The 25,491-nt window shown below is 37.6% G+C and overlaps 1 protein-coding gene across 5 annotated transcripts in view; it reads right to left on the bottom strand.

Moving 5' to 3' along the window:
* Nucleotides 1-25,491, bottom strand: part of NKAIN2 (sodium/potassium transporting ATPase interacting 2) — a gene marked incomplete at its 3' end in the record, with an annotated part of 634,996 nt that overhangs the window by 266,949 nt on the left and 342,556 nt on the right. For all 5 annotated transcript variants that reach the window (XM_081942718.1, XM_081942719.1, XM_081942721.1 and 2 more), the window contains exon 3: nt 7,879-7,959. In XM_081942718.1, the coding sequence (XP_081798844.1) occupies nt 7,879-7,959 (81 nt within the window). The remainder of the gene's footprint in view (nt 1-7,878; nt 7,960-25,491) is intronic.

The following is a 25,491-nucleotide window of genomic DNA, read 5'->3' as shown; positions in this document are numbered from 1 at the left end:
CATGTCAGACTAGGAAAGAACGGGTTTTTTTCTAAGTCCCCTTCCAGTTCCACTTATCAAATCAGACTGGATCTGCAAAACAAATGGTGGTCTCTCTACATCTTTAGTGAATAGATAAAACCAAACTAGACACATTTTAAAAGTGCTAGACTTGCAACAATTTAATTACAATTTTATGTCAAACAAAATACCATGTCAAACAGAGTGTAAAAACTGTAGAGGCACCAGTGTTATCTCATGCTAAACAACACATATATAATACAATTGCTTTTTGATGATAACACATCATAATCTTTCAAACAGTCAGATAACTGAAATACTTTCATAGATCAAAGGAATACTGTACATTTTTGTCTGTTTCGAGCAGATTTTCTATTTGATGGTGCATTCCTCTCTCACTAGTACTGTCTAAACCAGTCTGTATATAAGTTTGAATTTGCAAATTATTTCAATTCTTTCAAGTCTCCATAATAAACTTATTATTTAGCTAGTAAAATCACCAAAGCAGCAAGTATTAAAAAACATGCAATAATATAGTAAGAATACTCAATTTTATATGAAAAAGGCAATAATTTGTGATTGTAAAATAGATATCCTACACTCGTGTGTGTGCTTGAGGGAGAGAGGAGGAGAAAGAAGAAGAGGAGAAGGAAGAGAAAGAAGAGGAGGAGGAAAAATAAGAAGAGGAGGTGGAGGAGAAAGTGGAGGAGATAGAAGAGCAGGAGGAGGAAGAAATAAATTCTGTATTGAGTTTCTTAACTTGAAGGAGGGAAATCTAGACTCATAAATAAGAAAGGAAAGGAAAATATTTGAATTTAAATCAACTCATTTAGGTCTTGGATCTATTAAGACTGCTTTTTTGAAAGTGCTGTGCATCCTCTGCATTTATGTAGCCATTCTTAGCTGTGACATTCAACATTCATCAGCCTTGATGATTCTTAGGGTTAAAATTCTGCCCACACCCATTTTATACCTTGGTTTCATTCCAAAATGATGCTGCCCTCTGCAGCAGCCATCTGATCCTGGGAAAAAGCACAACCGCTTTAAAGAGTTGCATCAGAGGCTACCTTCATGCATCTGTGCTCTTGAAAGCACTTTCTGAAGCTTATATAGTATTGCTCTTGATTCCAGGGCAAAGTTTAATGTGATTCTAAAGCAAAAAGGACACATTTTATTTAACCTTGTACTCAGGGTATCACAACCAATATTCCTCCTCTGCCGGTATTTCTAACTCACCTTATTTCAAGGTGATAATTTAAAAATTAAAATTTCATGCAAACATTCCGTGCTACTTAGTGTTCTTTGAAATAAGGACACCAGATGCACTTCCAGTGACCTAAGAGACTGTGAATCTGAAGTAAATTACAGCTTAATTTCTAAAAAAGAAAATAATAAATCTTTAAGAAAGCATATAATATAATTTTTCTTGCCAACATAATATTATTTAAAAGCATCTGCGTAATAACATGAGCTCTATGTAATTGGTACTCCCAACAGAAAATATTCCATGCATAAGGCAGCTTTTCTAAAATGTAACTTTTGTCCTTTTTGTTACCTGGCAACCGCTCGTAATAATTTTGATAAGCTGTGAAAGCGATGCTATCATGGGGAAGACATTAACAATGACACAATGGCCCAAAATGTCCTAAGTCTGCTGCCAAACTTCACATTATTTATCTATCTCAGGTTCTAATGCAAAAAGAGCAACTCATTGGCAGGAACTGCTAATCTCATCATTCTGAATACCCCATTATTGTTATCAAACTCTTTGACTTTGGTAAAGAGCCGCTGTAAAAGTGTCACAACCTTTGTGACATGGGAGGAAGAGAAAGAACCATTAGTAAATTTTCTCACAGGGAATAGAGCAATAGCTTGGAAAATACTACCTTGATCAGTCAAGTAATGACAGAAAATCAGCTGTAGATAAGCAAGAGGAAAATAAGGCTCATAACTACTTCCTTTTCAGGTGAAATAGCTTTTTGTAGGGAACACAGGTATATTTTACATACAGAGAAAAATAATATATTCCCAACTGGGCAATTATTAAGCTATATTTTTAACATATGGATTCCTAAGATTATGTTGCGGAAGATTATCTCTCATGCTTTACAATCTGAACTGTGTCCCTGGTGTAACATAGGAATGTTCCAGAGTTTCCCCAAGGTCACATTTTATTTGCTATTTACAGTTAATTCACAGCAATAGCCTTTTCAAACAAGGCTCAATATTCTTTTTCTTGTGCGAAGAATTTCCCATGAGTGCATTTAACCATGCTGTCATATTTATTTTCAGGAAAACATTCAAATAATGAGTGGGGAAAAACTCAAATAAACCAAAACAGTGGGCAACCTTAAATCTCATTTGATCATTCAAGACTACTTGAACTTTCTGTTAAAGAAAACAGTGAATAAGTTGTTTTTAGAGTTTGATCTTCAATGATGCTCATGTAGAATACTGTAATCAAATATATCAAGTGGCCAGGAGTGTTCAGTTGAATAAGAGTACGTGTTTGGGTGTGAACTTTAAAAGGATTGTATTTGTCTCTTATTAGTCATAATCAACATCTTTTTCCTCCTATCTGTTATCTGTTCAGGTTCTTAGAAAAGTATACACAGTTACTCAAGGGTGGGCTTCAAAAATTTCAGCAATGGTTTCTCTGGTGTGGCCATGGTGGGAGTGGCCTAGTCAGCCTCCTGCACCATGGCGGGGTAGGGGTGGGTTGTTTTCACTTTCTCCAGGCTCCGGAAGCTCTCCTCAAACTTCTGGGAGGGCAAAAGCTGCTCCCGCCAGACTCCAGTGGCCTTCCTGAGGCTGAAACAGGCCTGTTGATGGCCTTTCAAAACTTCCGGGAGGCCAGTTTTTTCCCCTCCCTGAGTCGCCACGCATGCCCTGCACTTACCTCGCATCCAAAATGGGCCACATGGAGACTCCTGGGAGGGATGGGGCAGGGTGGGTGGGGCCAGCCAGGGTAGGATTTGGAGATTCTCCAAACTGGCCATAACATTAGCTACAGGTTCTCCCGAACCTGGGCGAACCCATAGCAGCCCACCCCTGCAGTTACTTCAGAAAAACATAGTTAATGGATGTCAACCATTGCTGTGAAAGTATCCATCAATTTGTCTACATTCCAAATATTTCTGATAATTCAAAAGTCATTAAACTTATACTTCAATCTTGTTAAAAAGATGGAACAGATTTACAACTTTCATCTAACAATTTATTCTCAAAAAATTGGTGATCTGCAGTTGGGTCATAGTACTTTTTCTGTGACTACTATTGCGAGCTGATTCAATGCTTAGACTTTCTATGACTTGGGATGTATTAGTAGCAACATTTGGAACAGATGAGCAACACATGATGTGGATATATCACAGCAGCTTCAAAGCTATCCTAAATAAGTGTGACACAGGAGACTATTGAAGTGAATACCAACAGTAGGGAATTTCCACCCAATTCGTTACAAATCTCACAGTTTGAGGGCATCACAACAGAATCAAATAGTGATGGGGAAATAGAAGCTCCTCAAATGCACTTAGACATGGGATAGGAAAACAATATTTCATACTAATTGAATAAAATCTTACAAAATCTTCTTTCGTATCAAACTTTCAGACTTTTGATTTGTGAAAGTGTTTTTCAGAAAATGTGCAGTTGCTAGTAATTCTTTTTTTTCCAAGCCAGAAGCAAAGGATATGACTCTTTAAGTACCTCTCGATTCCCTGCAGCTACCACAACCAATTCATACTGTATCTAGTGTTTCTTTCATACTGCTACACAGGCAAAATTTTAGACAATATATATCTGCTTTAGAATCATTGCCCATTATGTGGGCACCACATGCAAGCTGTGGCTTCCCATGCTGGCAGCCTCTGAGATCCGCATTGTTTGTATGGATTAATCCACCACACAAATCAGTTCTTTTTCCCATACCATCAGCTTCCTCCCACCCTCTCTCTCACACACATTCACTTTCCAATAGGCAAAGATTTTCAATATCAGAGAGAAAATTATTTGATTTCCGAAAGCCAATTCACATAAAAGCTTGAAAATAGCTTCTATACGTATGTGTTATACATGGTCTTAAAGAAAATAAGGTGACCTGGAGGCCAATTTGAATGAAACAAGGTAAACAGAAAAAAGTGGTTTTGAAGCAATTCACAAATTCCACCGAATAGTAGTAGAAACAAAAGCAGGGAAAATGGCTTCCAAAGGAAAGGCAAAATGTTTATTGTTTAAATGTTTTGGCAAAAAGCAATTTGCAGTATAATCAAACATTTTAATAAACATTTCTTCATCTGTAATCCCCTTCACAAAGGACTTAATCCAAAATATGCTGGGCCACCAACAGAACATTTTTTTCCAGTCACTTTGAATCCATCTCTTCTGTTTTGCATATCAGTGTATATCTTCTCCACATAGTCTGAGTAAGAATAGATTGATCAGTCTATTTTCAAACTCTTAACCTTTTTGTTTGTATCCAACCTATCCTTTTAATGAACTGTATAAGTATTATTAAACCACACACAAAATTAAATGAAAGCAGGTTTTTCATTACTTCATGAAGACAATCTATCTATTTAGTCTGTAAGTCAACAGTGACTTAGTGAAACACAATCATTTTATCACTTATTCATAATTATATTTTCCCTCAAAATGTATATTATATATTTTCTCCAAAATGCATTTCTGATTAATCTTGATAACTTCCTATAAAATTTTGAAAATTTTGTTGAAACATTTGGCCAGCAAAGCAGTACTAGTAACTAAAACTGTTTCTTTTCTTCTTTACATTATTTATAAATCATCACAATCTCAGGACTCTGGGTGGCACACATCAGGGTAAAACAAATAAAAGATACATAAATAACAAAATAATAATAAAGATACAACAAAATTAATTGAATGGAGGAACCCAATGGTCCAATCAGTAATAGCTAAAAAATGTAGAAAAAGGACAGTTTTTTGATTGTTCTAAAGGTGCAAGGCACCTTTTAAACCCTCGAGCTGATATACTGGGATTCATTCAAGTCCCATGAGCCTCACAAGAAGGGACTCCCATAAAGCCTTCTTGAGTTAGACCAGAGAATTAATTGCAGCAAAACAGGGCCTAATGTAACATATACCTGTGCCATAAAGAGCTTTATAGGAAACCAGGCAATTTGTGACCCATTGGGTCATTGTTTTAGATATATTACCCTACAGAATGATTACAGGCAAAGAAAAATAAGTGGGAATGGAAGGTGACTTCTGAATTCATATTGGCTTCCCCAATGAATTCCCTCTCTCCCTTGTTGCTTCCTTCCATCCATCCAACCACATTTATAGGAAGGCAGGACTTCTCAGATAACTATTGCTAGATCTGTATGAATACAAAATTGACTTCGAGTGCTTCCTAGGCTTGGCAGCTGGCTGGATGACTTTGGGCCAGCCATTTTCTCAGTGCAACCACCTCACAGTACTGTGGGGAAAAGAAAATGGAGCACCGTGATTAGGGGATTAGAAGTTAAAACATGCGAAGAATGGTTGCAGGAATTGGGTATGTCTAGAAGGACTAGGGGTTCCAATATCTAAGGGTGACATAAATTCAACCCTATTGAATTGCTCCAAAGCACCTGAAGAAAGGATAAGAAACAATGGATGGAAACTAATCAAGGAGAGAAGCAACCTAGAACTAAAGAGGTATCTCCTAACAGTGAGAACAATTAATCAATGGAACAGCTTACTTCCAGAAAAACTGGAGGTTTTTAAGAGGACAACCATTTGTCTAAAATGGTATAGGGCAGTGATGGCGAACCTATGGCACACGTGCCACAGCTGGCACTCAGAGCCATTTGTCAGGGCACGCGAGGCGCTGCCCTGTCAGCTGGCCAGCGCGCATGTGCGCGCTGGCCAGCTGAGTTTACCATTTTTAAAAGCCATTTTTCGCCCTCCCCAGGCTCCAGATGCTTTATAGGAGCCTGGGGAGGGCGAAAAGAGCCTCCCCCGCCCCCCTGGAGGCCCTCCGGAGGCTTCACGGACCGTCCGGAGGCTTCCCTGAAGCCTTCGGAGCGCTTAAAATGACCCTCCGAGCAAACCGGAAGTCACTTCTGGTTTGCTCGGAGGGTCATTTTAAGTGCTCCAAGGGCTTCAGGGAAGCCTCCGGACCGTCCCTGAAGCCTCCGGACGGTCCCTGAAGCCTCCGGACGGTCCCTGAAGCCTCCGGACGGTCCCTGAAGCCTTCGGAGCGCTCAAAACGATCCTCCGAGCAAACCGGAAGTGACTTCCGGTTTGCACAGAGAGTCGTTTTAAGCATTCCAAAGGCTTCAGGGAAGCCTCTGGATGGTCCCTGAAGCCTTCGGAGCGCTTAAAACGACCCTCCGAGCAAACTGGAAGTCCCTGAAGCCTCCGGAGGGCCTCCGGGGGTGCGGGGGACGCTCTTTTCGCCCTCCCCAGGCTCCTATAAAGCCTTTGGAGCCTGGGGAGGGCGAAAAAAGCATGTAAAAATGGGGGGTCGCGCCTTTTGTGCACGCATGCGCACTGGGGGGGTCGTGCATTGCATTATGGGTGCAGCACGCCCGCACACGACCCCCCTACGCTCCCCCCAGTTGTGGCACGCGAGCCAAAAAAAGTTCGCCATTGCTGGTATAGGGTTTCCTGCTTGAGCAAGGGGTTGGATTAGAAAACCTCCATCCCTTCCAACCCTATTAGACTATGTTCTATGACCTTGGTAGAAAGAGTTCTACTTCACAAGCCTTCCTTCCATCTCTGTTATTCTGTTCTGTTAAACTATGAAAAGCACCTTATTCAGAATAAAGATGGCATAAAAAATAATACATACAAAGATGTTTTTTTCCTATTCTTCCCAAGATGTGTGTTCAGTATGTATGTGGAAATAAAGTTGTTGAAATCACTTAAAGTATAAACAAAATATTGCAATTTTCCAAGTATAAGATGCACCTTTTTCCCACAAAAAAGATGGTGAAAATCTAGGTGAGTCTTATACATTGAATACATCATTTTTGGCCTCCTGAAACACCGCCCCTTCACCAAAACGGCCCTGCAGAGCCTTTAGGAGGCTTCCAGAGTGCCTCTGTGGGCTGGGGAGGGCAGAAATGAGCAAAAAACAGTTTTTTGCTTTTTTTGGCCTCCCCCCAGCCTCCAGGAATACTCTATAAGCCTCCTAAAGGCTATGCATGCTCTTTTTTCAATAAAAAAGGGCCCCCTTTTTGCAAAAAACAGGCCATTTTTTGCCTGTTTCCCCTCCCCCAGGTCCCAGGAGCACTCTATAAGCCTCCTAAATGCTATGCATTCCTTTTTTTGATGAAAAACAGGCCCATTTTCATGAAAAATGGGCTATTTTTTGGAGGTCTGCAGAGTGCAAAAAACTTTTTTTTTAAATTTGCCTCTTCAAAATCTTGGTGTTTCTTATACTCCGGAGCATGTTATACTCTGAAAAATACGGTACTTCAATCCTTCTATATATTGCTAAAAAGGAAACAAAATTACAAAACAGTTGCCAACGCCAGTTATCTTGTTCTTTCTTCACTAATTAGCAAAATTATTTTGAAATGCACAAGAAAAAAGCAATAATATTTATCATATTTAAAAGCATCTGACCAAGTTATCGTATCCCCAAGTATGAAATTAACGTTATATACATTAGTCTTTGGAAATCTTAGTCCATTCACTATCGTCGTTAGAAGTTGTCCTCATAGGTGTATATTTTATACTGATAATATATTGTCAGTGATTTAGGACATGCACTACTGAGGCAACCCTGATATTCCCCATTTCCAAGATTATTAAAGAAATGACCAGATTTTAAATATGTAAGAGCAAATGTCTTTAGAAAGGGAGAGGTAAACATCAGATGATTTAGCCTATCAGGCAGTGAATTACCTTTGACAGGTCTCCAGCTTCCAAGTAGAAGCAGATAACAAATATGTTCCATGTAACCCAGAGGATTAGCCAGACAGCATACTGTAGAGAAGGAAAAGAAAATAATACGTTATTATTTTTTAATATCATTTACATTGAAATGATTCTGAAACAACAAAAATGAAAATGCTGACAGAGGCATGTATACACAGCATGCAATCATTTGTTACGTGAAAGAGGTTTACTTTACCTTCCCAAATAAAGACAAAATGACTGGTAGCTTTCATTTCACATTTACTCCATATAATAATATGATAGAGTGCTAGTCCTCAATGAATGACAATTTATTCAGCAACCATTCAAACATACAGCAGTGTTATACAACTCCTACCTATGCCTGGTCCCTGAGTTATGGCCACAATAATGCCCCCATGGTGACGTGATAAAAATTTGGTCACTTGAAAGCCCATTGACACAACTGCAGAGGCACTCCAACTCCCACCACTTGCATATCTTCCTCATCTCTGCTTTTTTTGGCCACTCTGCACAGCTATGGGAGATACATGATTCTTAAGATAGCCTGGCCCTATGCCATGTAGGACTTCTTAGGTAATTACCAGCATCTTGAATCATGCCAAGCGTAGTGGGAACCAGTGCAGCTCATGGAGCAGAGGTGTCGTTTTAGTGTGCCATCACTGCCCATGACACCATATTCTGGACCAGTTGAAACTTTTGAGTGATTTTCAAGGATAGTCCCAGGTAGAGTATATTCCAGTAGTCAAGCCTTGAGAAGATGAAGGCATGACTGACTGTCTGAAAGGACTCCTGATCCAGGAAGAGGTACATCTGGTGCACCAGATGGAGCTTTACCAAGGTCCCTTAGTCACAGCTAGGACCTATTACTCTTTGAGCAGCAGCTGCAAATTCAAGACTCTCCCCAGATTACGTATCACTCTTGTGTTCCCTCAAAGAACATAGATAGAAAATCCTCAGTTTCAAGGAACCTCAAGAGCCACAACCACTAAGTGTTGGTAAGACTGATTTGGAGTTAGTCCCTTTCCATCTGGTCTCACACAGTCTACGGGCACCGAGAGAGGACCATATTTCACTTGATTAACTCATAGTCAAGAGAGATATTTGGATATGATCAGTATGTTCATGATGCAGAAACCTAAACTGACAGATGAGCTCACCCAGGGACTTCATATAGATGTAAAACAGATGGGGAGAGAGAGTTGAGCTCTGTGGCACCTGACAAAAGAAGAGAGAACTTCCACCGAATCCAGCAAACACTGACTGGATTTGGCCAGGAAGAAGAACCACCACAAAACGGTGCTCCCAATTTCCAATTTCTGCAGGTTATCCAAAAGGATTCTGTAGTTGGCAGTATCAAAAGCTGCTGAGAAACCAAGAAGCACCAAGATGGGTATCAGTTCTATCCCAGCTCCAGAGTTCATCATCAAGTTCAAGCAATACTACCTCTGTATGAATCCTTGCATGAATCCTGACTGAAATGGGTCTGTGTGTCACATGCATATTCATAGTCAGTCTAGGTCAATTTTGGTACGTATTGTCAATATGCATAAGTTTATAAATTATGATGAAACCTCAGACTTGCAAATGAGAGACTACTTTGCAAGCCAAAATGTTATTAGTCACAAGTACCACTAGGAAAGATAAGCAACGTACTGATAGTTCTGGTAATTCTCAAAGAATAAATAATAATTTCATGCTAATCTGCCTCAACTCCACGATAATTAAATTAATTATATAGGACCATTACATTACTAATATCAAAATTGTTTTCAAGCAAATCAAAGCACAACTTTAAAGCTATATGCTCTCTTTTTATCATTTCATAAGCCTACTTACTTGTTTCAACCATGTAAACCATGTAAATCAGTGATTCTGTTTTATTTGTTAAGGATAATTATATCTCAATTATCCACAGTGCTTGGCAACCAGCATGTTTTTACGAATGCAGCATCCCAGAGTCATGTGATCCCCATTTGCGACCTTTCCAGCCAGATTTATCCACCATTGTCAATGGACGACTCTAGATTCACTGAACAACATATCCTATTTGATTGTTGCCCATATGAGAGGGTGAACGACAGGTACCTGGGTCTACCATGTTTCCCCGAAAATATGACAGGGTCTTATTTTCTTTTGCCCCACGAAATATGGCCTTGGGCTTATTATCAGGGAGGGCTTATTGTTTGGGGGTTGCCGGGTGGCTGCTCCCTTGCGAGCGGACTCCCGAAGAGCCGGGCACAGCCTCAGGGGCGAAGCAGCCATGAGGTAACCATGCTCATGAGCAGCCGCCTGGCAAATCCCATCTCCGGCCAGGCAGAGTGCAATTCACTTGCATAGGGGTATCACTAAGTCGCCAAGCTACGTGGCACTCTGCCCGCTCCCCAGCTCCTGCGGCTCCTAGGACAGTGCATGGAGCTCTGCCCAGCTGGAGAGTGGGGTTGCGCAAGCACCTGTTCTGCCCCCAGCCTCACCAAGCCCTTGCGCAGCTCTCCCAGGGCACTGCCACCGGCTGCCACCACCACCACTCCCAGCATAACTTCCAAACTCCAAGACTCAGCTGCTTCCAGCATCGGCCGCTCTAGGAGTGCTCTCTATGGTCGGCCGGCTGCCGGACAGAGAGTCTTCCGGACAGAGAGTCTTCCAGCAGCCGGCCCACCATAGAGAGCACTCCTAGAGCGGCCAATGCTGAAAGACTCGGCAGCTGAGTTTTGAAGTTTGGAAGTTATGCTTGGCGCCTTAGTGATACCCGCTAGGTCAGTGAATGGCGCTCTGCCCGGCTGGAGAGGGGATTTGCCAGGCGGCTGCTTGTGAGCATGGTCACCTCATGGCTGCTTCACCCCTGAGGCTGTGCCTGGCTCTTCGTGAGCCCACACGCAAGGGAGCAGCCACCCGGCAACTCCCCCCTCTGGCCAGGCAGAACGCCACTCCCCAACCTAGCGGTATCCCGAAGGCGGCAAGCAATGTGAGTGCCTTTCCCCACTGGCTCCTGCTGCTTGGCATCTTCGGGATACCGCTAGGTCGGTGAGCGGTGCTCTGCCTGGCCGGAGAGGGGGGGGCTGTTCAGGGGGTTTATTTTCGGGGGTGGGCTTATATTTTTGCCCACACGAAAAATGTGGCAAGGAGTTACTTTCGGGACAGGTCATATTTTGGGGGAAACACGGTATATACTAAATGAATGATCCATTGGGAACCCCATATTAAAGCAACTTACCTTATGTGTGGCCAGCATTTGAAAACAACATTTAATATAGCACAGTACTTGAGCAAAATAGGTTGGCTGAGATTGGCATATGTGAGATTGACTGGGGTAGATTGGAGAGGTAACACTGAAAAATAATGTTATTATATTTTATTTATCCATATATTAAATTATTGTATTTTATTCCAATTTCATTTTAAATTGTATTTTATCGGATTTTAGTAATAATTTGTCTTTGGAACACTGCACCTTGATGTGGCCCATAGGCTAATCCATAAAGCAGGGGTGTCCAAAGTTGGCAACTTTAAGACTTGTGGACTTCGACTCCCAGAATTCCCCAGCCAGCAGAACTGGCTGTGGAATTCTGGGAGTTGAAGTCCACAAGTCTTAAAGTTGCCAACTTTGGACACCCCTGGGTTAATGCATTTCCTTTCACTTCTTGTCTTAGTCTGGAAGAAGATGGGAAGTTTTAGTTTCTGTTTAAAATTTAAAGACTGGAACCAAAATGAATTGATCTAACAACTGATTTGTTTCAATTCATGGTTATTCTCAAGTGAGATACTGTATGTACAGACGAAGAGTGAATTTAGGAGGATCTTACATTGAATCCCAATTTTACAAAAAGGATTTAACTGTAAACTCAGCAAAAACAAATTAGGTCCCTAAAGTAAAAGGCACTGACAAAATAAGAGAAAGTGTAAACTTCAAGAATGCAAGCAGGAGTGCATAAGATGGCGGAGAATGATTAGTGGTTAATGTCAGGTGCAGTTAGAAAAAAAATATTAGATTTTAAAAATCCACTTGCTTAAGTTAAGGCTCTGTTGTACAAAGAAGAGTGATCTTATCTAGCTCACTCCTTCCAGAGTATTTTAATAAGCATAAAGTTTACCCAAAGAACAAAGGCAATGTCACCTGTGTTAACAGTAATTATTGACTATATTAATGTTGATTAACTGCAATTATAATCTAACCAATCAAATTGAAGATTTATATGTATCAATCCCTGGAGAGGATATACGGTATAACTTCCTTCTCCTCCAAGTACTGGCTGTTAGTCTTTGGTACTTTGGCATTGGTCAAATTAATATATGAATTCATACTTCAAATTAAGTATATCTTGGCTTCCATTTAAATATACCTTGGTATGAAGTGTTCTTCACAAACCAACTCCAAATCATAGGTTCTGAGCATGATTTCAACAAATTACATTGGTATTACCTTGTTGACACCTTCAAAGCAGCACTATAATTAATCCAAAAAAGACTACTCTTTTCCTTGTGGCTGCTCTGGAAAATGAGAGAGGTTGGTAAACTGTGCTAATATCTCTGCTCCTTGCTTGTCACAATAAATTCATGTCACTAAAACTGGCCCATCAAAAATAATGCTACCATACAATTCTGTAAATTCTACTTTGAGCCATCATGTTTGTAAGTATTTTTCCAATGCCAATTTTAAATTCCTGGCAAATTTTCCTCTTTTTCTCAAGAGGAAAAAAATGTATACACAGCTGAATTTTCCTTTGGTCATTACAACTTTAATTATCTATAAATAAGAAACACTACGTCCTGATAGATGTAAGTACTAATTAAGTTAGATAATTAATTAATGCATGGACTCTGTTTCAGACAGGTGTGCAAAGGTGCTTTGCTGTAAGAACAGTAATTAAAGCTGTTCCTAAGCATACCACATTTCTTCCCAGTTCCTCTTGTCTTCATTGGAAGATAGGTCAATATTATCATCAACATATTGATGTTATGTTGGTGAAGGGATTGGATTGGAAAATAATTAACTCACCTAAGGCCAGCTAATGGCTTGAATCAAAGTCTTCCTAGTTCACAGTGACCACAGAATGCAACTGTACTAGTTCCTAACTGTTGCCTTGTATTATGCAATTGCTAGTACAATTATCTTCAAAATCAAAGCCTCATTACAAAAAATACTGTAAATGTGTCAAACGTGTCAGGATATATGACCTCCAGATTATAGCCATTTAAATACCTCTTTGGGTTCATGCTTGAACTAATCAATGTGGAAAGATAGCATACAAGGTCTGTGGCAAGATAATGAACAAATCCCATACCATGTCCTATTTCTACTTACCACTGCATTTTATGAGAGAGTTTCAAATTGTGAAAATATGCCCTCCTGTTTTCTGGGAATAGTAAGAGAACTACATAAGAGAGCAAGCATGACACAAATTACAAGAGTCACAAATCAATAAGGTCTTTATAACAATAGAAAATTAGGATTGCCAGGCTCAAGCCCCCAAGAGGTATGTCATACCTTTCAGAGATACACAGAAGAGATAAATTCAGTAGGTATACTGATTAAAAGTGGGAGAAACAGGATTTGGTTTTTTTTATTAAGCTCTTAAAGGAGAGCAAAATCTTGGGCTATACAGAAACATAAGTAGACATACTTTATGGATGGGACGGAATATCAGTGATGCTGTGGTACCTTCAGAGGTTGCACAAATGAGTGGGTTTTATGGATAGACTCATGACCCGCATATTATCTTGCAGCTGATTAATTTGTAAAGAGAGAATATTGATTGTAAGAAACAGTTATCTTTAATGCTAGGAGGAGAATATTTAAACTAAACTCTAGAGATCCCAACATTAATTCCTTGGTGGGAGGAGGTAAGGGGTATTTCAAATAGTGCAAGCTCTAAGAGTTTCCTATTAGATCAGCAACATAGCTACAGTTTATCTGCAGAGTGGTGACTGAAAATAGCCATGCTTTTTTTTTTTAAACAAAGTTTTTTATTGGTTTTTTAATGTTTTACATAGGGAAAAGGTAAGGGAAAGGTTACAAATTTTGGCAGCTGCGAAATGCGGTAGGTGCACCCCCCCTCCAAACTCATAATATACATTTGCATAAAATTCAAATATTACATAATAGCATAATATCAGTGTGGTAAATTCAATTGGTAATTTCGGTCAGTTTATATCACGTGGATTTTCTTGCTTATTTGTGTGATCTGAGCTTTCTTGATGTCGCCCCATCTCCCCCAGTTGGCAGTGCTCCGGCCCCTCCCGTGTCTTGTACATCTACTGAAGTGTCTTCTGGTTTTTCTAGAAGTAGTTTATTTTTTTCCATAAAGGCCTGCGCCTCTATGGGTGTATTAATTCTAACTCTTGTCTCCTCCCAGAATATTAGCATACCTTCAGGCAGTAACCATCGAAACCACACCCCCTTCTGGTATAGTTTATTCGCCAATTGTGAATAAGATTTTCTTTTCTCCCTCACTTTCTTGGGGATCTGTTTCAGAATGGTTATCTCCTTATCTTTATATGTCAGGGCTTGCCCCCTTTGTGCATTCAGGATTTCATCTCTTGTGCTTTTCCTAAGAAATTTAATGTGTACCTCCCTGGGGACATTGTGTGTTCTAGCATACGCTGAGTTCACTCTATAGGCCAGGTCTATTTCCCACCCCATCTGTTGTTTTTCCTTCTGAATATATTCAGCCAAAATGGTTGTCATGATGTCCCTTATATTTTCATCATCTGTCTCCATTACGTTCTGGAATCTAAGATAAAAAGACATTCTCTCAAACTCTATTTTCATTTGTTGGGTGTCAAGTTCTTTGTTTCCCCTTTGCACACCCTCTATCCCTCCCTTCATCTCAGCCGCCCCATCTTCCAAAAGATCCAGTCTCTGTGAGTTCTTATTAATTTATCCTGGTTCTCTTTAATTTCTTCTTTCATCTCCTTCAATTAAACAATCCCATAATACCCAATGAGTGGTTTTTTTTTTTGCTGGAAACCAAAAGTAAATGCCAGTTTCCCACAAAAAAATTAATAATAGTCATAGTAATAATATGGTTATGTGAATGCAGGATGCTGCCAATGTCTATAAATGCAGGCTGGTTGACAATTGCCCAAAATATAAGTGCCTGTAGCTTGGGGGAGGCCTGTTGTAATTTTGGATGGTCACTATGGGATTAGTTATTAGTTAAAGACTCCCTGTACCAATGCACAAACTCTGTCTTTTTCCTATATGCATTATGCCACATGCCAGCAGTTCAGGAGTGGAATTTGTACTGCAACACTGCAACAATATCTGCTTTATGCATCCCACAGACATTCATACCTGGAGAATAATCCCTTCTACCTCTGGTAGAATAAATACTTTCCCTTGACATTAAATATAAAAAGAGGGTTTCTTTCTTCTGCTCTACCCATTGTTCCTTTGTTCTTTTTTTTGAAGCTCCTTCCTTTTCTTTACACCTACTGTACCTGTGTGTTCCTCTTTGCCGTTTGGTGTCTTAATAAATCTGACACTATTTTAAACAGACAGTTTGGGTGCCAGGTTCTGTTTTCACATTGTAAATGTGTCTCCAAAGTCAAAGGTGTCCCCAGGTGTGACACCAGGTAATGGGCTTTGAAGTGTCTTTTAGTTTTTCCAATAGCAGAAACAGAAAGATTGTTAGAACAGTTACAACGGTATGATTTTGTATCAGGATATCAGATTAAAATAGACCCAGAAGATCACATGGAATCGATCTGAAGAAAAGCAACATCTGCAGCAAATAACAGGTCTTAGTAACACTGTTAAACTAATTAGACATCTAGAGATTTATTCAACTTTACTTCTAACCTTTGTATTCCTCTCTAAAGGCAGTAAGACTATTTAAAGCAGTAAGAGAAAACAGCTGTACAACACTGTTTACTAAATATTCACTAATAATAATAGATAGAATTCTGCTCTTTATCAGGTTGAAGTGAAGAGCTTTTTAGCAGGGTTCTTTTTAAATCTAATGCCTTGAATTAGTATCCTGTGTAATAATCTGAATCAAAGTAGTACATTGCAATACATCTAGGTTTATTTATTCCTAACACATCTGAGATGGTACTCTTCATTCATGCTTTAACAATTCCAACTTTTCTTCTTTCATGCTTTTCCTCTTGCTCTTGGATCTTCAAAAACCAAGGAGCTTCTTTTTCGGGATTGATAACATTGGTGACCAAACTTCCTTACAACTTTTGTCTGTACATGGCATCAGTAATCAGAGAAGAGCCTTCCAATCTGGCACCTCACAATCTGCTATTCAAACAATCAAAAATGATAATTATGTTCATAGAAGAGGTTACTTACTTTATCTGGATGGCTTGATAGGGATTACTTACTTTATGGATACGGCTATGTGCCATAGAACAGTGATTCTGGCCTATTGTCAAAATTAAACTAATTTTAATTAACTAAAAACAATCATACCAGGAACTCCAACTTTAGTGTAATCTTGTGTGACAACTACTGATACGGCACAACAGTGTCTACTAAAGCATCTGATAAATTGACCCCATGCTAAATTGTTCAAAAAAAAAACCCCTTCCCTGATATAATACTATTATAGAATGTCCCAGCTGGTAGAAGCTCAATTGTGCATATATAATTCCAAAGGACATTAATAAGAAATGTTTAATTATTAGATAATTTCTAATTTTCATGATTAAAGATACCAGACATGGAATGTTTTTCTTAATTGTTCAAAAAAAAAAAAAAAACAATGAGTCTCCCCAAAGAGGAATATGTAATTATCCTACACATATAAAACTGAGGATTGTGTTCAAGGAGTGGGGAAAAAAAAAAAGGGGGGGGGAAGTATGAAGCACAAAAGGTTTGTGAGTAAGATGAACTATCTCTAAAGTAGATAGATAGATAGATAGATAGATAGATAGATAGATAGATAGATAGATAGATAGAGACATACATGTACGTACACACACACACACACAAAGAGGAGACCAAGCTTATCTCCTTACAAATATAAACAATGAATCTATAATATTAACTGAAATTCAAGATCTTATTCATGGAGACATTAGGGAATTGGAATGAGAAATTAGAAGTCAATCTGCGATTTTGCAAAATGTGAATGTTTTACCATTAAAAACATTCCCTTAAAATTTATTTCAAGTTTAAAACCAATAGTCTGCAAGATACCCAGTGCTAAGAAAATAAAGCATGCGTTCCAATGAACTTCCGTTTACAAGGGATTTGATATATCAACACTGCTCAGCAGGAAGCTTTAGAAGATTTTAAGAATAGGCTCAGTCAATTATTCAGTCAATTTAGTATTGATTGAATAATATTCAGTCAATAGCAATTTTGGTAGCAGCTCAACCTGAGTAAGTGTCTGTCTGAGATTTCAGCAGATGAGATTCACATTAATCCTTTATTTTCTATTTTAGCTTGTACCTGGCGTCTACTGTAAAACATCTCCATTGGTCTGGATTTCTTTTCAGTTCTTTGGAAATTTAATCCACAGCAAAGCTGGCATTCTTACAGCTACAACTAAGGCACTGGCTGGGAAAGTTGCCATCAGCATTTATACTTGATGCACAGACATTGTCTTTTGGCTCTGCACACACACAGGTCCATCTGTTGCAATGGCCTCATGCCACTTCTCAGTTAGCTAGAGTACGAGATTGGTCTTTAGTGCCAAGGAACCTTTGATAGACAGGTCCCCAAACCTTGTGCCTTCTTCGCAAGAAGTAGCTTTTATTTGAAACATTGGTATACCATCAGACTCTGCATATTATTAACAACTGTATGGGCAGAAAAATCTGAATAAAGGTAAGAATGTAATCCTGGTGGTTTCAACTATCAATTTATAAAAGACATAGCAAATTGGAAATAGGACAAAGAAAAAATATATAGAGAGAATATCAACATATGACTAAGATTTGCTGACCCAGGAAGCTATTGACAGAATAAAACAGCTGCAGAATCTATTTGGAATAGGTTTGTTTCAATCGGAATTACTTAGTATTTAAGTAACTCACTGAGCTATATGTTATGTATCCTTTGCCTCAGCTCAGATAGATTTTTAAATATCATGCCATCTGTGATTGGATGGGGCATTTCTTAAAAACCAGCTATAAATTAATGGAAACTAATCATTCTTTCCCATATGCCCTTCAATAAAAATAAGAGTATAGATAAAGAAAAAAATCCTATGCCTTATCTTAGGCAAGAATTAAAAACAGAATTATTTAACAGTAGGTACTATAGAGTAACACTACATTTTATGCTGAGTAGCAGCTTAAACTGATTTGTTGCTTATATTTATGCAGAGGAATCTAATTAACTAATGATTAGCACAATTTGGTGGTAGATAAGGGTTAACAGAATTCAAGAAGGGTTGGACTTAGTGTGTTTATGGCAATGCAGATATTCTAAGCTGATTCCTCTTTTGACTCTGCCCCCAGGTGCTCCCACTCCTTCTCCTACATCCTGCTTCTGAATATATCACTACAGAAATATTAAAGACATTTCGCAATTTTGTTAAGAATACAGAAATGAAATAGAAAGCAAAATTAAATTATACAGGTTGTCCTCGATTTACAATAGTTCATTTAGTGGCTGTTCGAAGCTACCACAGTGCTGTAAAACAATGACTGATTACCATTTTTCATGCTTAAAACCGTTGCAGCGTTCCCATGATCATGGGATCAAAATTTTAGGCACTTGGCAATTGACTTGCAGTTGCAATGTTCCTGGCTCATGTGACCACTCTCTAACAAGCAAAGTCAATGGGAAGCCAGATTCATTTAACAACCATGTCATTAAATTAACCACTGTGGCAAGAAATGTCATAAAATGGGGCAAAATTCATTTATCAACTGTCTCACTTACAAACATAAATTTTGGGCTGACTGCTGATATAAATTCTAGATTTTGTCTCCCAAGTATGACAAGCAAATCATATCGATCAGCCTTTCTATTATATTAGTAAGGAACCAATTCAATGGCTGAGACTTAACATTGATTAAATTCACAGGTAATTTATTTCTAACATAAAATTATCTTCTTAAGGCAAAAGTTCAACAAAACAAATAGATTAAACCAAGAGTTCAACAAGATTAATTTTGGTATATCATTCATATTAACATCTTGAAGACTTATTAATCTTCCCCAAATTATGCAAATATTAAACCAAAATGGAACAACTAACAGGTCGACAGGTTGGCAAGCCCAAATCATATGTCAGAGGCGTCTCAAAAATACTACATACAGTATTTAGCATAAAAACTGATACCAAACTCTTCTTAAATGTCTGCTGGATTGTCTAATAAACGTGACAGTATCATTTGATGAATTAAGCTCATTTTAAGGCTGCGAGAAATATATTTATCATTTATTCTGCCGCATAAAGTTTTGACAATTTTCAACCAACTGTATACATTAATATGAAACTCAATTGAAAAAAATTGAAATATTTGAATCAACAAACTATTATCTTCTTGGGATAATTATTCCAGTATATTTAAAACTAATTATTCCGCTATATTACAAGCATCTAAAATGTTTGTGATTCAACTGGATGTCTAGTAGACATTCATTTTAATTGAACAACTAATAATCAAACATATATCCATAGTTTTAGATAAAACATCTCGATAATTATCAAGATATCCAATGTATAATGTATAACTCATAATAATTTTGTTCAGTTCCATCTATCTTTATAGCCAAAATATTTTTTGATTGCCTAATAAAACAGACCACTGGTTTCAAAACCAATTTGGATATAAGAGACTACTCTTTCCTGTTAGAATAAATTATCTAGGTTCACATACTGATAAAACATACAAGCAAAAAGGAGGCTTAGTGCGAATGTATATGGAGAGATTACATTAAGATGCTTTTCATACTGCCATTTTGGGTAAGAAGTCTTGAGTGGTTTTGGATTCAATAATCCATTTCGCTAGCTAAAGTGTTTTTAAAAACCTAAGTATAACATAATGCATTGTCTGGTTTCCAATTAAGATGTAGGATATATACATGTATTAAGTCAACTATGATTTACATTACATTTTTTATGAAATCAAAAGAAATAACTAGTTACATTAAAATACACTTTGAGAGATTTATTCACTATTATAGTGAATAAATATACACAATATAATTTGGATAAGTCATTATACAGGAAAAATCTCTTTACTGAATTGCACTGGAAATAAAGTGTAACCCAAAGAAAAGAAGTGGAAAAGAGGAAAAGAAGACACATAAAATAAATCCAACAATATAATGGATGGGGCTGCAATAAAGGAAACTGTTGCTATATTCCTTGTCACTTTCAGATTTTGCTGACTTAGAATTTTGTTAGGCACTTTACCAATCTAATGAGCTCTCTAGCAGAAACTACTGAGATTAAATTGGAGATGGCAGAAAGGGCAAAGATTGAAATATTTGGTCATGGAGAATTTGCATCAATGAACTCGAGGAAGGAAGATTGAATTGGTGCGTCCACTCAATTGCCAAGGTTTTGATACATATGTTACCAAGAGAGGTAGGTGCTCATGCTGTTCTAATCCTCAAAAGATAAAAGCTTGACTCCTTTTTTAACGCCTCCAAGCTGGCTTTTTTTTTTTTCATGAAAACTAATTTTACTTGAAGGAAACAGCAAACACATTTTATCCACATCTGTTCTGCACTCACAATGTCACACAGCTGTAGGGAAACAGTAATGGAATGCTGAATAAACAAATGTTAGCCGTTCTTGAGACACCATTTATTTGTATATGATATGTAAACATACATTACTATAGCCTGTTAAAATCTGAGATTACCTTTGCCATATAACAACAAGACATTAAATGCATACTATTTTAATGTGCAAACTTATACAATGCCAAAAATTCAAGATAAATTAAAAATTGAAGTGAGCTTCATTTATGTTATTGTTGCGGTATACGTTTAATCTGTCTTGCATTTTTGTTGGTTCAGGAAAAGAAGTGGCGTTCATCATTAACACGCATTTCTTTTCATCATCAAACATTTGCATGCTTAGAGAATCCAGAAGAAGTTAGGTTGAGGATAGTCAGTCAATGAAAATATTTCTAAATATCAGTCTGTTGTAAAATTCTTACTAAAATTGGAAATCCAACTTTCAAGTTTAAAAAAAAAGTCCATAAAGGCACAATACTTTTCCATACATCCTGCACATATCCAAAAATTTGTCCATAATGAACTCTGCAAAAGCCAGTTTGGTGTAGCAGTTAAAACATTGGATTAGAAACCAGGAGATTGGAAGTTCTAGACTCGTTTTAGGCATGATGCCATCTGAATGACTTTTGACTAGTCACCCTCTTTTAACCCTGGGAGGGAAGCAATGACAAATCACTTCTGAAAAACCTTGCCAGAAAATCTGCAGTGATTTGTCGATATTAACTCGAAAACACACAACACTCACACATATACCACAGAGAAGGGAATTCTTGTCAACTGGGAACTCTCCCTTAATCCTAAAAATCAATTTTTTAAGAAGAAGTAAAAGAAGACTCCAACATATTATCAGAAACCTCATCTGAATTCTATCCTAAAATATGAGGTCATATTTGAAATGTGCACATTGAAAATGGAAAATGTTACTGTGTTTTCAGATTCAGTCTAGTTCTGATAAACACGTGGTAGTAATAAGTACTAAAGTTTCCTGAATTAAAATCCTCAACATCTAGAACTTTTACATCCTTCTGGACTGATGATAAAATCTATCATTAATTGACACATTTATATAATTTCTGTAGTTTTACTGGTCTACATGAATTTCATTTCAATCTTTGGGATCCTTTACTTCCAAAGTCAGCAGCAAACAGGATACAATCCTAATAGGGATGTCCACCCTTGGCAACTTTAAGACTTGTGGACCTCAACTCCCAGAATACCTAGCCAACGATTCTGGCTGGGGAATTCTGGGAGCTGAAGTCCACAAGTCTTAAAGTTTCCAAGCTTGGACACCCCTGGGATACAGCAGAGAAACTATCAGCCTCTTTATCTTTCTTAAAGCTTAAATTGAACCCACATAGGTGCGGGAAAAAAACCTAGATTCAAAGTTAATCTAGACTGCATTTCCTAGATATGGACAGTGATTTAATTCTATTAGACTCCAGACTTGATTTCTCCATTCATTATGACTATCTTTCTTCAGCTGCTTTCTTATTGAGTCTACTTAATCAAATTTATTGAAAAGAAAATGGGGTTAGATTACAGCATTTTCGAAACCCAAAGCATTCTAGCTTGGGAGCATTCAAACTCAATCTATTCCTCCCCTATAAACCTACATAGTCTCCAGGTAGTTGGACAACACTTTTACTGTACTCCTGTTTGCCTTGAGGTCAAAAAATATAACTAGCTATCATCAGCATACTAATGGTACCTGACCTTGTGCTGATAGATGACCTCCCCTGGAAGGTTCATGATTTATGTTTAATCTATTTTTCACCCCAAGCTTAAATATTGAAATTAATGATGAAAGTGCCTGCAATCTCTTTCTTAGTTCTCTAAGTGTCAAATGTCCAAATTATTAATCTACATTGGTAACCGGGGAAGGATGCAAAGGGCTAGTGTAAAGTGAAGTAACATCTATCACAAATCACAGTGCAAACTCTGCCCCTACTACCATTCAACTTGAGGTGCAACTATGACAGGGTGGAGCTTGCACTGTTATGTCATAATGCTTTTTAAAAAATTGGTGGGCATAACTAGGAATGGATGTCTGTATCTACAAAACACAATGCAAGATAGATCTTGATAATTGGGAGAAAGGGAGTTTGTAATCCTGGGTTCTTGTAACCGGCTACACAAATCTAGGAAAGCTAGTATTCAGTGTAAGTAAATAAAACGAAGGAAGGAGGAATAATCTTGAGGAACAAAAGAGCTGTAATAAGGGCAACAGTCAGTTAAAAGAAACTTGAGTCAGGGTCAAAATCTCAGAAAGTGTTTCAGAAAAACCTCCCTATTTTCACAAAGATAGAGGGAAAGAACATTTGGACTTGCAAAATTCTGTTAAGATAACCTTATATTAAAAGTGGAATTAGCATGCATGACGGTATTTTATATGGAGAATTGTTCTTTTTATCCTATAAACTGTTTGAAAATGGATTAATAAAAATATTCATTGAAAAGTCTACAAAAAAAAAAAAAAACCCACTGAAGTAGTGGAGGCAAAATTTGGGTATGTTGTTCTATTCTTAAACTCAGCCAGTTCAGAGAGAATGAAGAAGTAATAACCACTCAATTTTGAATGATTATTATAGTACTATATATTACATTTTTCAGATTCATGTACTGTTTTCTAAGTTACTAGATTTCATCTATTTATCTCTATTCTGTTTATGCACAGATAGAGATAAATAATTGTTTGATGAAGTCTGTGTAGAATCTACCCACTTATAAAACACTTAGTCTTTACACATAAAAATAGGATTCCAAGAAAGTATAAATAAAAAGGGGATCCAAGTTAGTGGGTGTGCACGGGCACACAAACACACATACTCTATTAATATTAAAAATGTCAATGCACGAGTCAAACTCAGAGATAAAACAATGTGTGCAGTATATTCCAGCAGTGTATTTCAATATGAATGAGATGAATGTTTAATTATTCCACCTGAAAATTTAATTTTGCTGCTTGGAAATGATAACAATTAAATCATGTGTTATAATTTCAATCTATGGTGATTCTTTTCCTCAGCCTCCCCACTTAGCAAAAATTGCTTACATAAATAGGGGTTTTTTTGGTATGCAAAGAAGCATTAGAAAACCATCTGCAGTCATAGATCAGACTTTGAAATTCTCTAAGATAACAATACACTCATACAACTACAGCCAAGCTCTCCCATTTTAGCATATACGTTTTCCGCTAGTGCTCATTATTTCCAAAGGGAAAATGGCACTGAGTAAATTGACAAGAAAAGAAACTAAGTCAGTGAATATTTTTGAGATGATCATAACCTGTCGCTCTCTCTCTTTGCACATTTAATGTTTAATTATAGTTTCTTCAGTACTGTCATAAAGAACAAGATTCCAATTCTAAATGTTAGCATTTCCAGATATAAATTATTTCCACTCTCCTCACAGACAGTCTCAAGGCATGCAAAACTGTCAGGAAGAAGCTATTTTGGGTAGATAGAATAATAAATGTTTCTAGTGTATATATGAATATTTCATTTTTACCTCATTAAGGTCAAAATGTGATCAATATCCTAGCCATATCATCCCAGTCATCCCTCTTTCTGCTTTTTTTACCAAGGTAAAAGAGTTGGAAAAATGAAAAAAAGAAAAGAAAAACTCGAGATTTTTCAATATAAAATCCCATTTCACATCCTGTATTTCTAGGTCTTCTTTTAAAATAGAAGCTTTATCTGCAACTACTACCTATTTGCAAAGGTGAACAAACAAAGGCTCATTCGAAACCAGTCTCAACAGTTAGAAGGCAATTTCCTTATTATACTGTGGTAAGGAATGGTGGACAGCTGACCTACATGAAATCTAGAAACAATGCGTTGGCAAATGAATGTTTTTTTTCTTAATTGTATTAACCTTATCAAAATATAGACTACTGAAAAAAAAATGAAAATAGTGGGAAAATAGGGAAGGAAAAAGAGAAGAAAAAGAAGTGTATGGTAAAGGGGGGAAAAAAGAAAGAAAAGCATTGACTTCCGAAAGTAAAATAACAATCCCAACTTTTTACTTTTACATGCTTAATGCGCAACTAACAAGTTAGTGTTTTGAAGCCAAGAGGGGTTTATAAAATTGGAATTCAGAATCATTTGAATGCTGCTCTTTTGCACTTCTTATGTTATGCCTTTATGTGACTATTCTTACAAATTCCTAAATCCGTAGGTTAGGATTGGTAAATGAGAAAATGAGGCAAAAAGCCCCTGCATTTTATGCATGTATTTTATTTTTATTGACTTACAATTGCAAACCAATTAAAAACACAGTTCAAAAGGACATAGTAAGCCAAACCTGAAACACTCATAAAAAGAGAATGTCGAATTGACTTTGGCCAGTCATAGCTCTTGCTAAGAACCTGGAAACTTTTCTGATTCTTATCCATATTTGATTTTATAGAGGAAGTCTATAATTTCTTGGTCAGAGAAATGACTAACAATCAGGTTTATCAGTTTCAGGTTTCATAGGATACTGGATATTTTAGTAGTACATATTACTGATTCAACCTGTTTGTGGTTATCTTATAGCAGGCATGTCCAAAGTGCGGCCCGGGGGCCAAATGTGGCCCTTTTTCAAATTTCAAGCGGCCCGCAGCCTCTTCTCCCCACTGGAATTATTTGTTTAGTCTTTCATAAAATACCGTATTTTTCGAAGTATAAAGATGCATCTTTTTCCCCTCAAAAAAGAGGCTAAAAATCTGGGTGCATCTTATACACTGAATACAGCATTTTTTGCCTCCCAAAACTCTGCCCCCTTCACTAAAATGGCTGTGCATAGCCTTTAGGAGGTTTTCAGAGTGCTCCTGGGGGCTGTGGAGGGCATAAATCACCAAAAATGGGTCATTTTTTTGCTCAACTTTGCCCTCCCTAGCCCCCAGGAGCACTCTAGAAGCCTCTTAAAGGCTATTCATGCCCTTTTAAAAAAAGGCCCATTTT

This window comes from Natrix helvetica, assembly GCF_964273705.1.
Source record: "Natrix helvetica genome assembly, chromosome: 2".
In the NCBI taxonomy this organism is placed as follows: domain Eukaryota; kingdom Metazoa; phylum Chordata; class Lepidosauria; order Squamata; family Natricidae; genus Natrix; species Natrix helvetica.
This window is presented reverse-complemented; position numbering and strand designations above follow the sequence as displayed.